Source organism: Mytilus trossulus, chromosome 6, assembly GCF_036588685.1.
Source record: "Mytilus trossulus isolate FHL-02 chromosome 6, PNRI_Mtr1.1.1.hap1, whole genome shotgun sequence".
Taxonomy (NCBI): Eukaryota; Metazoa; Mollusca; class Bivalvia; order Mytilida; family Mytilidae; genus Mytilus; species Mytilus trossulus.
The window spans coordinates 65,990,963-66,008,191 of record NC_086378.1 but is presented as its reverse complement, the minus strand read 5'-3'; the positions used below and the strand labels follow the sequence as shown (position 1 = coordinate 66,008,191).

The window sequence follows — 17,229 nt, the reverse complement described above, 5'->3', positions numbered from 1 at the left end:
TATCTTTTACATGTTTTATGGGCTATTTTCTGATTGATTGTCCGTTTTTTTAAAGGTAGATCTGCCGTAGGTTCAGATATGAAAGCAATCTTCACATTCACTTCTTTGTTTCTTTTCTTAAGAAAGTTTTTTACGCAATTCTACCTAAAAAAAAAACATATGATTTTTTATATTTCTTTTAAGACATATGTAAGCAGTTTCAGAAAAGGTATCACTCCAAAGGGTTGAACTTCTTTTGGTGGACAAATTTTGGGAAATATGTCACATATTGATAGCAAATATATATACAAATGGTTACCATTGATACGCCAAAAAAAATATATTTTACCATTTTAACTACTTGATATCAAAGCTATGGAAAATACTGATAACAAACTTATGCACATATATTATAAAGCAAGAAAAATAGGATGATGAAATTTCTGATAGTATTTTTTTTACATTTTTTACTGTTCATATTAAGCGGTGCATAGCTTAGAGGTCTATTCTATATAGCCGGTATATTGATAATGTCATGATGTGATGGTGACATAGCTATCCTTTCATTAACATTAAATGATATATAAGAAGGACGAGGTGACTAAATCATATCAAATTTGGATATAGACGTACCTTGCATACATATAATGGATTTGCATTTTTTTTAATGAGAGTTATAATTGGAATAGGGGAGATAATCCAATATTTATTAACCACCTGCATTAACAGCATAATAGAGACATGTACAAACTAAATCGATCATTCATTATAGGCGAGTGATATGAGAAACACATTTACCTTTTTAATGCACCTATTTAACATACGGCTAAATTATATATCACTGAAAAGCTTAGAATGTGTGCTAACTGTACTTTCTAAATATCTCGGTTGTCAATAGAAATTAAATAGTAGATCCAAAAAGTTCAGAATTATGAAATTTTCGTACATAATGTCCAGTATTAAGACGGAATGCAAAAGCATGCGGACTTACAGTTGTAAATATTGTTTTCACTATTTTAAGAATCTAATTCATTTAATTAATCTGCCTAAAAGAAGAGGTACGACTAATTTATTTTGCTTGAATAAATGTCTTAATTTTCAAGTAATTTCTGAAATAAGCGTCAATTTTAAAAAAACTACACCGTACGATTTTGTCTCGACCGGGCAAAAATCAAAGTTAAATCATTATTCTTTCATCTTAAAAGAATTAGCCGTATATTAGGTGGGTGCAATGAAGTCTTTAACTAGACGGTTTTTTTTTAAATGTTACACTCGCCTATTAGTCCATTAATGATATGTCATAACTTCAATAACTTTATAGACATCCACTGAAGATTACTTGTTTGATTAAAATATATTTTTGTGCTATTAGAATAATAGAAATATAGTCTTAGAGATTACAAAAAACAAAAACTCGTGATGATATATTTTTTTGAGACACAGACTTTAGAAAATTGAATTTCAAAGCGATCTCTCGTTAAGGTGGTACCCAACACCTTCACTAAAAAGAATTTAGCTCGTTTAATTTTCATGAAATAAAACAAAGTATTTACTATTAACCATTAGACAAAAATTACATCGGTTATACAGCAGTTTGACAAACATTAGTTTTGATCATTGAGAAGCTTAATATTCCCATAACAACACAACGTAATTAAAACGTTAAGCTGATTTTACAGAGTTATCTCCCTGTAGTGTTAGGTTCCACCTTAAAAATAAAGAAAAGAAAAAAATACTATGCTAATTGTTTTAACCAACAATATAGATTGGCTTGCTTTTCTCAACGAAATTTCTAATAAACTCACTTGCGTATTAATTCTACACTTAAAAGTATATGTTTTGTGTTTTGTCAAAGTCTTAACAAACCTTGTTAGTTTAATAAGGTCATATGGAGAAATAGTGTTTTGTACTCAATTTAGTATATGAAAGAGTTAACACAGTGTCTAGAGTTTACTGTTTGCAACAGTAAGAATTAATCGAAATACTTAGGATTTTCTTATCCCAGGCAAAGATTACCGTAGCCGTATTTGGCACAGCTTTTTAAAATGTTTGGTCTTAATGATCTTTAATTTTATATTTGTTTGACTTTCTAACTGTTTTTATCTAAGCATCACTGATGAGTTTTAGTGAAGACGAAACGCGCGTCTGGCGTATTAAATTATAAACCTGGAACCTTTGTAACTATCTACTAAATATCAGTTTCTTTTTTTTGTTTTTTTTTTGTTATTTTTTGCAAATTATCCATATATTTGACTTCGTGATTGGAGCTTGCCCGGTTTGCAAAATGGTCTTGAAATGCAACCAACAAGCCCATGCTGATGTGCTTTTTGTTTGAATGTTTGCCATCTTACTTTTACTATGCAACTCGTTGACAAACAAATCGTAAGGGTTATTGTATGCGAGAGACAGAAAAAAGAAAGTTACCGATTTCATAGTCACTAGTACATTTATTTTCTATACTGTTATGAGAACTTTGTACTTGAATTCTTTAAATGAATATTTTAATTGCGAAGATTTAAAAACTGTTGAAACAGATAGAAAAATAGTCATTGTGATATGATTGGCTTAACATCCCGATACCATTTGACAACTTCGTTGAAGAGATATGATAAAGGAAACACATTGTTATCATTTTATTCAATTATTTTAAACTAGCAAAACAGTTCCAAGGATAAAGAACTTTTGTCCCTGTTATATAATGGGTATGACAATGTAAATATTTTTTCACTGGAGATTAAATTTTAAAAATATTAAGAAGTATTAAATCGTTGAAATATTTCATACGCAACTAAATTTTAGGATGAACTATGTTTTTAAAATATTTTCTTTTATTTGATCCTAAATGAATTGCTAACATGATTGTCTACTTATTTCTAAAATCAAAACAAAAAAAGCCAATTGTCCGTGGTCATTACATCAACAGCACGGTAAGAACATGTATGTTTTCGCCATCAACAAATCATTAATATTTTATGGCTTTCTTCTTACGGTCTTTTTCTGTTAATGAACTGTATCTAATGTGTTTTGTTTTGTAGTGCTATTCGTTTTTACATAGACTTGGTATATTGATGTCTAAACATTTATTTTTATTTTTTAACAACAACAAAACAAAAACATGCAGAGAGTGTACAATTACTAGTACGTTGCTTCAACTGAATGTACTACCATCATTGAAATGTATTTGTAAATTGTCAATAGCAACAAAAATGTGTTGATAAGTTATTGTGTCCACTATTCCGTTACTCCGGGCAGGGATATATGTGTTTTGTAGGCTGGTGGGGGATGAGATGGATAACTATAGTTTCGAGGTAAATACGCTGGTGGAGCAGGAAGTCTGTAAGGTCGTCTGGTGTCTTCATCTGCAATATAGAAATGAAATAAACATTACTTTTCAACAAATGGAAATGTACCTCAATTTTAAAACCGTCGTCCTAATTTAATGTGTTAAACTTGACTACACCCATGAGAACGCATAAATCCTAAGATCATAGTATGTTTAATTCCTTTTGTCCGTTTTTTTTTAATTTTTACCTGATTACTGTTTCATTAACGTTTACATTTGCCTCTTTTTTAATATAATGATTTAACTCTATAAATGGGAATAAAATTAACTAAAAAATCAAAAAAAGTGCAAAACAAAAATGGTTTAGAGATTAAACAAAGAGGGAAAATAAAACATTTCATGTTATTCAGAGAATTTTACATGTATGAGAAAGAAACGATTGCCGTTATCTGCTATACACATTTTTATTTGTAAGAACTTTACTTTCAGCGTTAGTTTACTATCTAAAATGTATGGATCCGTGTTTTCTATGCGTAGACTTGTTATTAACAGCTAGTGCTTTCCACCAGAGGATTCATTAGAGTTTTTGCTGTCTTTTTTAATTATTTTATAAAACATCGTTAAAGCTTCTTGTTTTAGTGAAGTAATCATCTTTGATATCAAAATGTTTTGGCGTGGAATAAGACTAACAAATACTGAACTCCGAGAAAAATTCAAAACAGAAATTCCCTAAGTAAATGGTAAATTCAAATGACGTATAGCGAATTATGTGAACCAATACCAACAACATATAAGCCCAAAATATAAGCCTGCATATATAATTGCAGAAATGTAAAATGAAACCTTTGTGGTTTGTGAAACATTATATTAATCAACTCAAAAAACTGCTTCAAAGTTTGTCCTAAATCAACATTTTGTATTATTTTCAATTTTGCATCTGTTATTTGTTTACATAGGACAACTTGTACATAAATAATACGATGCCGTTCAACCTATCGTAGTTTTGTTTCGTTTTGCATTTATGATTGTACATTTATATTTAGTTTTTATATGAAAGACGTTACACTTCCGGAACTCTCAATTGTTTAAGTATGAGTATTAGTTCTCGACCTTCTTGTAAAGCATATAAGAATTATATGAATGCAATCATTTTGATAAATAAAAGTAGCTAAATATATTTTTGCGGTTATTCTAAAAATACATACATGATGGCGGACCACGTGCTCGTATATTTCGGACAGGTGTCTCTTTACACTTCAAACATACACATCGTACAATTAAAATAACAATCACCACAAGAACCATTCCACCTGCTATGGAGCTCAAGGCAATAATAATTATAACCCTGAAAAAAAATCCCACTTGAAAAACATTGATATTGAAGAATGCCTTTTAATAACAATTTAAAAAAATGCTTACCACTTAATTAATTCTTGTATGCACAATTTTAAATGCCGATCGAACACAACAGTAAAAGTAATAAAAAATAGTTAAATCACTCTAAAAAGGAAGGTTGTCGTGTAAAGGAGAGGTGGAAGATACCAGAGGGACAGACACACTTATAGATTGAAAATAAAGTAGCACCAAATGCGCATTACTGAATTCAGTTTCAGAAATACTTCTGTTCAGTTTTTCTGTAAAAGATGTTTTTTTAACTTTTCTTAGAGTATTGGTAAAATTTTATCAGCAAAAACAAAAAGTTTAATAATATATAGTGAGGGATATAAGAGGGAAAAATAAATTAAATCTTAAAATTTACCATTTATTTCAATATCTACAGAATATAACACGAATAACATACGATATGTCGCTCTTTTGACATAGAACAAAACGTTTGGGTAAGCTATTTACTATATTCATTTTGTAACAATAATTTGCTTTTGAATACACTTTAAACATTATTGTAATAAAGAAATAAAACATCATTGGAAAGACGTCCTTTTAAAAAAAAAATTTAGATGTCAACCAATACCAATTTCATTTCAGCTCAATGTATATGCTCGAATATATGCTCGTCGACATATCAATATTAATCAAATTGAGCAACTGAATTCGAGTTGGACCTAAATAAAAATTTTGTACTATTCTCAATTTTGCATCTGTTATTCGTTATGGTTTATTTATTTAGTTAAGAACTATATACTACGTGATATACTTCAGATGTGTACAGTACCACAAAAGATACAGTTATTTGATATTATACAAAAAGTGTTTTTATTTGCCTAATACATGCGAGGATTTACCATACAAATACTTGTTACATGTAGCCTGTTGCATGTATAACAAAATAAGTAAAATAACAAAAATACCGAGTACAATCAAATCAAAAAGTCCCTAATCAAAGGCAAATTAAAGCTCAAACACATCACACGAATGGATAACCACTGACATATTCCTTATTTTATACAGATATTTTCTGGTTTAGAAAATGAGGGATAAGACCTGGTTTAATAGCTATAGCTAAACCTCTCACTAGTATGACAGTCGTATAAGATTCCATTATATTGGCAACAATGTGTGAATAAAACAAACAGACATGACAGATTAAACTGTCTAAATTAAGTATACAACAGTTATCATTGTGTTAAAATCATAATCACTATAAACAAAATTACCAATTAAATTCTGAAAAAAGAATAATCATAAAGCATAGAACTCATAGTGAAATGAATAACAATATAATCACAGTTATTTCTTATTGAGCATAAAACATATGTAACAATGCAGAGCAAGGTAATTAACAGTCTAAATCTTAACTGTATAGCTAAGATAGTATCTATAGTATTTAATTAGTTGTATTTAGTGTTTGTCATTAGTACTTTTTTTTTACCTTCTTTTGACATGAATGTATATCTAATATAACCCCGTTTGACAAATTGACAAATTTGAAAATTAACATAATTTATGTTATGGAATACAATGACCCTTTAAGTTACCAGGTAATAAACAGAAAATGGTCGTGACGTTTCTTGCAGGCATAACGCCAGAATATAATTATTGATTGTTGAATGTATTTTCCGAGTCTGTATAGTTCAAACTTATACAAATCTAAAAACAAAAGCTATTCTATTTTTTGTTTTAATTCATTCTATTCTACTTTATAGCAGATTACCAAGAAGTCGTTTTGCCCAAAAAGCTAATATGAACTATAATCGTGTACTCGCTGTCTGTTATTTGTATTTCAAATATCTCAAACATCTCGATTCTCATCCCATATGGCCAAAATGATACCATACTTTTCACCTGGTTATGTCATTCGAATGATATTTTCTGATGTCTTCGGACATCGTCTTCAAAATTACAAATCATGAGTAGACAATTAAGTAAGAGACATAATACTACCAAACCTAACATTTGAGTTCAATGTATAGGAGACAATAGGAGAAATAACAAAAACAGTCTATCCACTAAAAACAGAACATGAATTTGACCATGGTGTTGACAGTTGAGAAATAGCGACAAGTCAACAAAACAAATAGGTGTTATGGTTAAATTTCGAGTTCAGATTTAAAGAAGATTAACTTAAATTACTGAAATATCTGATAAAAGTCTATATTAAATTTCGGAAATACAAAATCTGAGTTTTATATGAAAATCTTTAAGTCAGTTTTTTGTCTCTTTTTAATGGTAGCTAGGGCATTCTTAAGTCTCGGACACAAACAAACTATACTTTTTTTTCATTGAGAGTGTTGGGAGCTTGTTTTTGAGTTTTTAACTCTCTGATGAAGTTATTTTGTTCTCTAAGGTCATTTCGTTGATATATACCTTTCATCATTATTTTCCTCATCAAACACATCTTTTTTAGTAGTATAAATCCACTTTATAGGTCCTACCTTTTATTACATTTATTGTTTACTTGATCTTTACGTGGGTGAAATATTTGCCGCTGATCATCAAACACAATCAACCAATTTGTAATTCGATATCTTGAAACGATTTTTTAAACAACAAGTTTTTTTGGAGATTGTGATTATAGTTAAATCGACCTCACTAACAAAATAAAAGCATGTTATCCTTTCATTTCACATTGCCTAATGGTGCATTTAAACACATTGGTAATGTGGTTAATTTGATATACGAGTGTACTGAACAATTTGAATAGAAAATTGATATAGCATTTATTTATTTCTTTATTTATTCAAATAAAAAGATGTCAAATTGAAGGTCCGATTTGGTGACTTATAGACTACATTTTGAAGTCTAGTTACTTTTACTCGTAAAAAAAATGACAAAACCGCTAATTTTTATATGGTTTTCTCATTTGGTATTTGCTCAAACAACTAACACGTAATCAACATCGTGTTGAGCATTTGAAAAGGCTGCCTCTACACATTTACTACCTGAAATAATACAAATACGTGTGTTAACTAACTTTAATAACATGCAAAGGGGATCAATATCAACACAGTATATATTTATGTAAACTATAACTCAAGTCGGTAAATTATTCAATTGTCACTCAACTTCTCTGTTCGTTTTTTTTTTTTATATAAATATTGAAAATGGTCTTCAAATTCAGTTGGTTTTTTTTCCTATCCCTTTCTATCAATTACAGTAAACCCTCTTTGGTGTCTATAAATGCCAAACTAGATGCGAAAGATGTTTCTTTTATTAGTTACTTATTCGGCGTAAAATTATTTTTCAAATTCAAGAAAGCTAAACTTAATCAATGAGACAGCACTATAACAATATATACCCTCTACCTCATATTAAAACAGATGCACATGTATCTACCAAATCTGTACAAACCCGCAAAATTATGTTTATTTAACTATAATGATTACTGTGCTATGGACGAAAGGAGCAGTAAAATAAAATGCAACGAGAAAGGAAACAAAAGTAAAAGGTCGTCATGTCCTGCAATTGACGATGAACGATCACTTGAACCCTATGGAAATCCTACTTGAACACCGAATTACTACAAAATCAAAATCGATTGCACTGACTCTCAAAGAACAGTTTAAACTTTGTAGTCAAACTTTTTGAAGTGTCAATCTAAGAGTTTAGACTCGAAATCAATATAAAAGAGTTTGTCATCTAACTAGAATAACTAAAATTTGTGTATTATCATAAGTACTAGTATTCGAAATAAGACGGAAAACTATTGTTCAGCAGTTGTTCCCTTTTAAAATATCGTTTTCTTTTTATTGCTGATCTTATATCATCACTATACTTCACCGTAAACAGACTAGGGCGATGACATTTTTTTCTTTTCGTATGTACAGGAGGACATTATATTTTCTAGCGGGCGATATGTGCTTTTTCACCTATTGTCATGACGATACACAATAGATTCCGAATATTCAAATATATACTGTCAAGGAAAGAGCATATTGTGTTACTTCTGAACAGGCCATGATATCCTCTTGTTCATGCATTGTCCCCCTCTTTCCAACCAAAATCAAATGGTCTTCCCTTAACTTCGATACTCAAAATAAACAGACAAATCATAAACTACATTATACATACCTACATGAAATAGAAATAACCATCCTAAAAAAAATGTACCATATTACAACATGTAATATAGGTTCCAGTTATTTAGAGTTTTCCATATTGAATCACGACTTCTTTACAAATGTCATATATTTAGAAAGTGTCTGTATGAATCTTCTTGCTTTGATATTATCATTTTATTTTTTGTGGATACGTATATTTTAATTATAAACTTAAATCTTTAACAGTATTGTCGAAGAACAGCTGTATATACATTTGAACCATATAATGACAGAAGTTGAAATAAGTATTAAAACTTTTGAGGCCACGAATAATAAAGTTGTTCACTTATGGTACCATAAACTAATAACAGAACTTCATAAGATCACACTGGGGCCTGTCTTGTTTAATCTAATTGTTTCATTTTACTAAACAGGTAAATGTAATTAACATTTCCGTTAAAAGTTAATAAATACTGTCATGAGGCATACACAAACTGTAATATAATTGGTAAAACATAACCTAATTAGTTGTGGTTTACAGTAATAAGCACTGAGAACTATTGACTGAGTTTTAAAAATAAATATTAACAGCTGCAAGAACTTTCCGCCAGAGTGAAAGTCCCAAAAAACCAGAAAAAACAGCATTCCCACATGATCAAAATAACCTTTACTTTGAACACACGTTTCTGTAATAACAGTGTCTTTTTCTGTGTTTATTCTCGAAATATATCTCGTTTGGGGACTATTTTTCTCTTTGTGTGTTTTTAATATAATGTTATTGGCTGTTGTCTTATCACATTTTTTTATATTTTAGTGTCTACCAGTATATCTTTTTGATTGATTTATTTAAGGTACTAATATTGTTTTTGTGGGATTATTGAAATACATGATTTGGTCTGGCGATAGTATTGACAGATAGTATTGGCACAGCGTTTATAGAAAGAGAGAAGATACAAACAATTCGAAAATCTTACGTTCAACGAAAACTGACGACACTATACTAAATATAAACACGACGAACAAACAAACACATAAATCAAAGCGTTTCACAAAAAAGATTATACTAAACGAATTCAACCAATCACTTAGATGTTACGACAACGTAGGCAGTTCCATCGCCGCATATGTTGAGCCCCTCATAATGTTTCAATCCAGGAAATAAGTCGGTTTTGTGGTACCGAGAAATGGTGCAAATCCTTGGTGAAACAGAATTTCCACAACAATCAACAGGGTTCCGTACAAAATTTGAAGAAATGAGTTTAATTTAATCATTTATAAACCTCTTACAAATATTTAGTGTACGCATTACAAATCTCTTTCAACGAAACCTTGATAGAGAATAAATGCAAGCCTCAATTTTCAAGTTTTAATCGAAAAGTTAAGAATGCATGACTTACACATTATATCTATAATTTATAGGAAAGGTTACAGGTCTGCTTATTTTGATCTTCCAGATCTTTTTTGTGTGTCAATAAATACTGACAAGAAATGAATCAATGCGTCTTTCCAATAAACTGGTTTTGATGTGATAAGAATTGTCCCTCTTTGGCCAGTTTATCGGGAAAATATCCAACGATTGGGCCAACATTGGACTTGAAACTTAGATTGTTTTCGTTTTTACGTTTTCATCTGTAACAGCATCTTCAAATCACAGTAAACTTTTTTACTAAAAAAACGGATTACTCAAAATCAGGCTTATCAGGTTTCTGTTTCCTTAAAGTACAAAAATCTTAAAATAGAATTAAGTTCGTCGTTTGTTCATTAATCACTCTACGTTGATAAGCATTAATTAACTCAGCGGTCACTTTTTTTCTGACAATCGTCTTTCGACATGAATACAAGAAAGATTATGTTTTTTCATATATATTATTTCATGAGCAGATGTCTTTTTTTCTCCTCCTTTCTATTAGCCAACATAACGCTAAGGATAATATGAGCTATTCTTATTACGCCATCATCCGTCGTATCTGTCGTCCGTTACAATGACCTTCTCCCCTGCAACTACTTGGCCAATATGAGACTACAACTGGCCACACTCTGGTTGTATCTAGTTTTTAAAAAATGCCGATAATCCGTCAACTAATACGACCGACACGGCTAAATGGATAGCATAACTTGAACAGCGGTATACTACTGTTGCCTTTATATAAGGATAACCTTCTAGTTTTGTCACTATACCTGAAAACTGTTTCAAAAAGAGAAAATCTAACCGGTCAAAAATACTCTAAATGTTGTGATCTGTCTAAAGTCATTTCATATTAGGACTGCTGGACAACGTCTTGCGTCTGGCGTCTATAAAAAATTTAGTCCTGGTATCTATGATGAGTTTATTTACATGTGTAATTGGCCTACGATGGACGACTACGTTGACGCTTCTTTCAAATTTCATGTATTTTAATGTTTAATGCAAAATAAAATAGATATAAAAATCCTGTGAACACGTTTTTTATTCGAACATGTTTCTTATTGTTGATAAAGATAAAATACAAACATATGACTGATATATCGATATTGCTATCTTATACATCTCTCATACTGTGATTAAAAATTAGATTTTGAGAGTTCGTCCTCATAATAATTTTATTCTTGGAAGTATGGGATCAAATATATATAGGGCTACTACGAAATATGAAGTTGGTGAACCAAGTGATGTTATTTGTAAAAGTGTAAATTTTTCTCTTAAGTTTAAAATTTTTGTAGACGTCATCATAAATAAACTGACCACTTTGAATATGTTTGATTAAGATGGGTATCGAAGTATCGTATTGTGTTGTATCCAAATAAAGGCAACAATAGTATATCGCTGTTCGAAAATCGATTGAGAAAAAAACAAATCCGGGTTACAAACTAAAACCGAGGGAAACACATCAACTATAAGAGGAAACAAATGAAACAACAAAAACACTTAAGTGCAACAAATGGCGCGGTTTACAAATAAGTAACATGAAATGCAGAAACGACCCCGATAATGTCTATGCTGATGTGCCCTTTAGTCTAAATGCATGCCATCGTACTTCTACTCTGCAGCACAATGACAAGACAATTGGAAGGGTAAATGTATGCAGAAGACAGACCCAAGAAAAGTAAATGATCTGATAATAGCTAGTGTATTTTCTATACTATTCCTCTCTTGTAAGTAAAATGTCCTTTTTCAGATTTAAATCATGTTGTACTTAAAACATGAAATCGATAAAAGTATTCATTTTTATATATTGAATAGATATATTTATTAAAGGTATTAAGTCACATGACGTTGTAACGGTCAAGTGATTGTTTACTATAAACACGTGTGTGTGTTTATATCAAGCACATGGTGTGTGTTTACGTTCTATTTGATTGGATGGCATATACCCGTACTGCCGGTTTTACGGTTATATGCCCTCATGATTTTCGTGAAAAGCATGATTAAGTATTACTTAAGGGGGTAGCTTGAGAAAATTAAGTTATTCGAAGTTTGCCTATAGTACGACGTAGCAGCATTCGTTATTGTGGTATGTCTGACTCCGAGAAACTTCTAGATTCCGACCATGAATCTTTGCCAGCTGGTACTAGTGTACATTCGTTGCGTGATGGTATTTCTGCACATAATACTGGGAATAACGACTTGGTGGATACTTTCTCTCTGTTTAAAACCTATCTTGATGGGAAGATCGCTACTCTACACAAAGATTTGGCAGTTGGCAACGAGAATTTTGCTACCAAACTCAAGCAGGAAGTTTCAGTTAAACTCAAAGGTGAGGGCAACCAGATACAATTCATCTTTAATTGTGAAATCATGGCCGACCTCGTTAAGCTCCAGAAGCGTATTCCTGATGAAGATGCAGCTTGTCTTAAATTGGTATCTGGAGCTATCCTTAAGGTTAAGAAGCGAAATAAACTCATCCGCATTGCAGACAAATCTCCTGCAGGATGGAAAACCGTCCGTGAATATGAAAGCGACGACCTTGCCTCCGACTCAGAAGACGAGAAGCGCATTCGTTCTGCAGAAACCCGTGCCATCAGGAGTATCAAGGAAAAGAAAAGACCTCATCCTTATAGAACCGCTACAGCTACTGCTTCTGCTCCTTCTGCACCTATGCCTAATCAACATAACGCTAGACAAAACAACTACCAACAGCCGCCCTTTCGGACCGGCAGACGGAGGGAACCGTCATCTCAGGACATCTGTTACAACTGCAACCAGCTTGGTCACTGGCGAACTCAGTGCCCCCTCTTATTCAGTACAAAACCAGGTGTCTCAGGGACAACAAGGCAACAGAATTAATGATAAGTATTTTTATACTACTTTTTTAGATGAACGTAATCTTTACGGACAGTTTGAACTGTTTATGTCACATGCAAAATATTTTGATAATATTGATATTTCATCTGTTGCTAAAGGGGTGAAATATAGCTTACGCAAGCATATACAATTTTGGAAACATATAGGTGCTAATGAGTTTGTTTTAAATACTATCAAAAATGGGTATGTTATTCCTTTTTTGCAGACTCCTATATCTATGTCATTTAAGAATAACAAATCTGCTAATGTCCATTCTAAATTTGTAAATGAAGCAATTTCAGAATTACTTGATATCGGATGTGTTATTGAAACTCCATTTCAACCTTTTGTTGTAAATCCGCTTAGTGTTGCAGTTCAAAGTTCGGGCAAAAAACGTCTGATTTTGGATTTGAGTGAACTGAATGTTTTTATTAAAAAAGAAAGAATTAAATTTGAAGACTGGAAAGTGGCTTTAAACTATTTCACAAAAGATTGCTATCTATTTAAGTTTGATCTTAAGTCTGGTTATTTTCATTATGACGTATGTACTAAACAACAAACATATTTAGGACTTTGCTGGAACAATAAATTTTACTGTTTTACAGTTTTAGCCTTTGGTCTTTCGTCTGCTCCATATCTATTCACTAAATGTTTACGTCCAATCGTAAAATACTGGCGAGAAAACGGCGTAGATATTGTGCTTTACTTAGATGATGGACTTGGAATGGGTAAAAATAAACAAGAAGCTTCCGAATGTTCATCTTTTGTAAAAACGTCTTTGTTAGAAGCAGGGTTTCTTATTAACAGGGAAAAATCTATTTTTGAACCAGTCCAATGTTTAGAGTGGTTAGGTTTAGTTTGGAATTCGTCTGATTTTTCAATTAGTATATCAGATAGACGGATTGAAAATACACTAGCATCATTGGTTGATGTTTTGAATAACTTTCCTTATTTCACAGCACGTAAATTGGCTCAGGTAACTGGAAAGGTAATTTCTATGTGTCCAGTCATGGGTAACATAACTAGTTTAATGACCCGTTATTTACACTGGGCTATTGAAAGCAGGGTAAAGTGGGATTTAAATTTAAAATTGGAATGTCCCGATTGTGTATTCAATGAGCTCACATTTTGGCTGAATAACATTCTAAGATTGAACAGAAAACATTTAGCAGGTTATTCTTTTCCCCACGTGGTTGTATACTCTGATGCAAGTAATGTAGCTGCTGGTGCTTACTCGATAGATATTGACTCTAATATTTTTCATCAGATGTGGACTTTACAAGAGTCTATACAGAGTTCTACTTGGAGAGAACTTCAAGCTATTTTGTTAGCATTGATGTCTTTTAAAAACCGTTTAAGAAATAAATGTGTTAAATGGCATACAGATAACAATAACTGTGTTTTCATTGTTCAGAAAGGAAGTTCAAAAGTACATTTACAAGAGATAGCTATGAATATTTTTAAGTTGTGTTCTGAATTGAATATTACGTTAGAAGTTGTTTGGATCCCAAGATCTGAAAATACTAAAGCTGATTATATTTCAAAAATGATTGATATAGAAGACTGGGGAACAAGCATAGAATTTTTTAAATTTATAGATGATATGTGGGGTCCGCATACTGTGGACAGATTTGCGAGTAATTTAAATAAAAAATTACCCAGGTTTAATTCTAAGTTCTGGAATCCAGGTGTTGAAGCAGTTGATGCGTTCACGCAAAATTGGAACAATGAAGTTAATTGGATTGTTCCTCCAATTTCTGTTGTCTGTAGAGCAATTAAACATTTGATTTTATGTAAAGCTAGAGGCACTTTGATCGTTCCAAAGTGGCCTTCCTCGTCATTTTGGACAATGATTTTTAAAAGAGGTTCGCATTTGCAACCATATGTAATTGATGTTTTAGAATTTCAACCAAATCAGAACATTTTTATTCATGGTATGAATAATAAGTCCTTGTTGGGATCTTCTGAATTCGTTTCTAGTGTTTTAGCTATTAGATTGAACGCTGAGTTCACGTAAGAATTGACGACAAGGCTGTTGAGCAAGGTCGCATAGTAAAGACAAGGCCAAATTTATTGGCAAGGTCGTTTGTTGATGACAAGGCCAAATTTAATAGGCAAGGTCTCATTGACATGGCCAGTATGAAAAATAAATATGGCAAGGTCATTTAATTATATTGTAAGCTTGTTGTATAGTAGATTATATTTCTATTTCATATGCACGTTTTTCAGATATTTTTTCATGTGGAATATGGAAATCCTTGCCTAAGCCAGTCGACCAAGATTTGACATCTTTATCTAATTGCCTACCTGAGTTCTGTCTGCGTTCGAAGGCCGAGAATACCAAAAGAAAATATTCATATGCATTTAACAATTTCTGTAAGTGGTGTAATAACTATTTAAATGTTAAACCTTTACCAGCTTCAGATTTTTATGTTTCATTGTACTTAATACACCTGTCAAAGACATTTAATTCGTATGCTAAGGTTGAAGAAGCATATTATTCCATAAGCTGGGCTCATAAACTAGCAGGCTATCCAAACCCGTGTTATTCACAGTTGTGTATATCGGTTAAAGAAGGAGCTCATAGAAAGATCGGACATGCTATTGTAAATAAAAAAAGAACCAATTACACCAGATATTTTAAAGAAAATTGTTATTAAATATGGTCAAGAATGTAACAATCTTATAGAAATTAGAATTTGTTGTATGTGTCTTATAAGCTATGCAGGGTTCTTAAGGTTTTCTGAAATGGTAAATTTAAAAAGATCTGATATAAAATTTAGTGATTCACATGTCTCTTTGCTCATAACGAAAAGCAAAACTGATCATTATAGAGAAGGCACACAGGTTTTAATTGCTAGAACAGATACACAAACATGTCCTGTTAGTATGTTGGAGAAATATTTATTATTATCTAATATTGACGCTTTATCTTCAGATTATATATTTAGATCAATGTATTTATGTAAAAAATCTAAGTCTTATAAACTGAGAGGTCTTAAACCTTTATCATATACTAGAGTAAGAGAAATTATATTATCAGCTCTTGAATCTATCGGTTTAGATAAGTCCAAATTTGGATTACATAGCTTGAGATCAGGTGGAGCTACTGCAGCTGCATCAGCTGGCATTCAGGATAGATTATTCAAGAAGCATGGTAGATGGGCTTCAGATAAAGCCAAAGATGGCTATGTAAGAGAAAATATAAAAGAAAAACTGACAGTGTCTAAAAGTTTGGGAATATAATTTTCATAAATATACTTTATACATTGTATATGTATCACTCTATGTTCACATCTCACATCTACTTGCATTTTTTGCTTTCTTTGTCTTTCGAAAGGCTGCTACAGCTGTAGGCACACTTATCCTATTTATGTGTTGTTTTATTTATTAAATAATTTATATTCGTTTGAGTTGGCGAATTAGAATATAAATATATTTATTAAAGGTATTAAGTCACATGACGTTGTAACGGTCAAGTGATTGTTTACTATAAACACGTGTGTGTGTTTATATCAAGCACATGGTGTGTGTTTACGTTCTATTTGATTGGATGGCATATACCCGTACTGCCGGTTTTACGGGTATATGCCCTCATGATTTTCGTGAAAAGCATGATTAAGTATTACTTAAGGGGGTAGCTTGAGAAAATTAAGTTATTCGAAGTTTGCCTATAGTACGACGTAGCAGCATTCGTTATTATGTTTACCCACCCACCCACCCCTTTTATGAGATGGTTATCGTTAATAGGAGTATATGCATTAGTACATTATATTAATATGAATTTTTCCTCTTTTGTAGATAGTTTTTGATTGTGTTACTGTTACTGTATATAACTGTGCTATTGTATGATTGGACTGATGGTAGTGTGCCTGAATTTAAAGTGAAGGACTTTAGTTTTGAGAATGAAATTGAATGTAATGTAATATTAAAGGCTGCTACAGCTGTAGGCACACTTATCCTATTTATGTGTTGTTTTATTTATTAAATAATTTATATTCGTTTGAGTTGGCGAATTATAATATAAGTGTTATTTTTAATGATTGACTTTATATCCTGACATCATTTTACATATCTGTTGGACAGATATGATAAGGGAAAACAATGTTATCATTTTATTTAGTTTTTTAAACTAACAATACAATTTCAAAGACAAAGCAACTGCTGTTTCTTTAGATAATGGTTATGACAATGTTAATAGTTTTTCAGTAGTGATTTATGTTTGAAATAATTAAGTATAAACTGTTGCAATATTTCATACACAACTA

General features: G+C 31.4%; 2 protein-coding genes across 3 annotated transcripts; both read left to right on the top strand.

The window, feature by feature from the left end:
- The first annotated feature begins 12,096 nt into the window (after positions 1–12,096).
- Positions 12,097–16,911, top strand: LOC134721696 (uncharacterized). Of its 2 annotated transcripts, XR_010107909.1 has the most exons (3): positions 12,097–12,966; positions 15,182–15,337; positions 16,763–16,911. XR_010107909.1 is itself a non-coding variant. In XM_063584865.1 (2 exons), the coding sequence occupies exon 1, from the start codon at positions 12,194–12,196 to the stop codon at positions 12,962–12,964; it is 771 nt and encodes a 256-aa protein (XP_063440935.1). In that variant the 5' UTR covers positions 12,097–12,193; the 3' UTR covers positions 12,965–12,966; positions 15,182–15,850. The 2 variants fall into 2 exon arrangements, 1 of the variants encoding a protein (XP_063440935.1); XM_063584865.1 differs by lacking the exon at positions 16,763–16,911 and having other exon boundaries at positions 15,182–15,850.
- On the top strand, positions 13,162–16,813 carry LOC134722924 (uncharacterized). The gene is made up of 4 exons (XM_063586558.1): positions 13,162–13,165; positions 13,567–14,598; positions 15,900–16,153; positions 16,763–16,813. Exons 1-4 carry the CDS (start codon positions 13,162–13,164, stop codon positions 16,811–16,813), a joined length of 1,341 nt encoding a protein of 446 aa, XP_063442628.1.
- Positions 16,912–17,229: the final 318 nt, after the last annotated feature.

Coding starts and splice junctions, on each gene's coding strand:
- LOC134721696 (XM_063584865.1), top strand. CDS start 12,194: ATGTCTGACTCCGAGAAACTTCTAGATTCCGACCATGAATCTTTGCCA.
- LOC134722924 (XM_063586558.1), top strand. Junction 14,599..15,899: donor TACTGTGGACAGATTTGCGA/GTAATTTAAATA, acceptor CTTTATCTTCAG/ATTATATATTTAGATCAATG. Junction 16,154..16,762: donor ATAAAGCCAAAGATGGCTAT/GTAAGAGAAAAT, acceptor CCTCTTTTGTAG/ATAGTTTTTGATTGTGTTAC.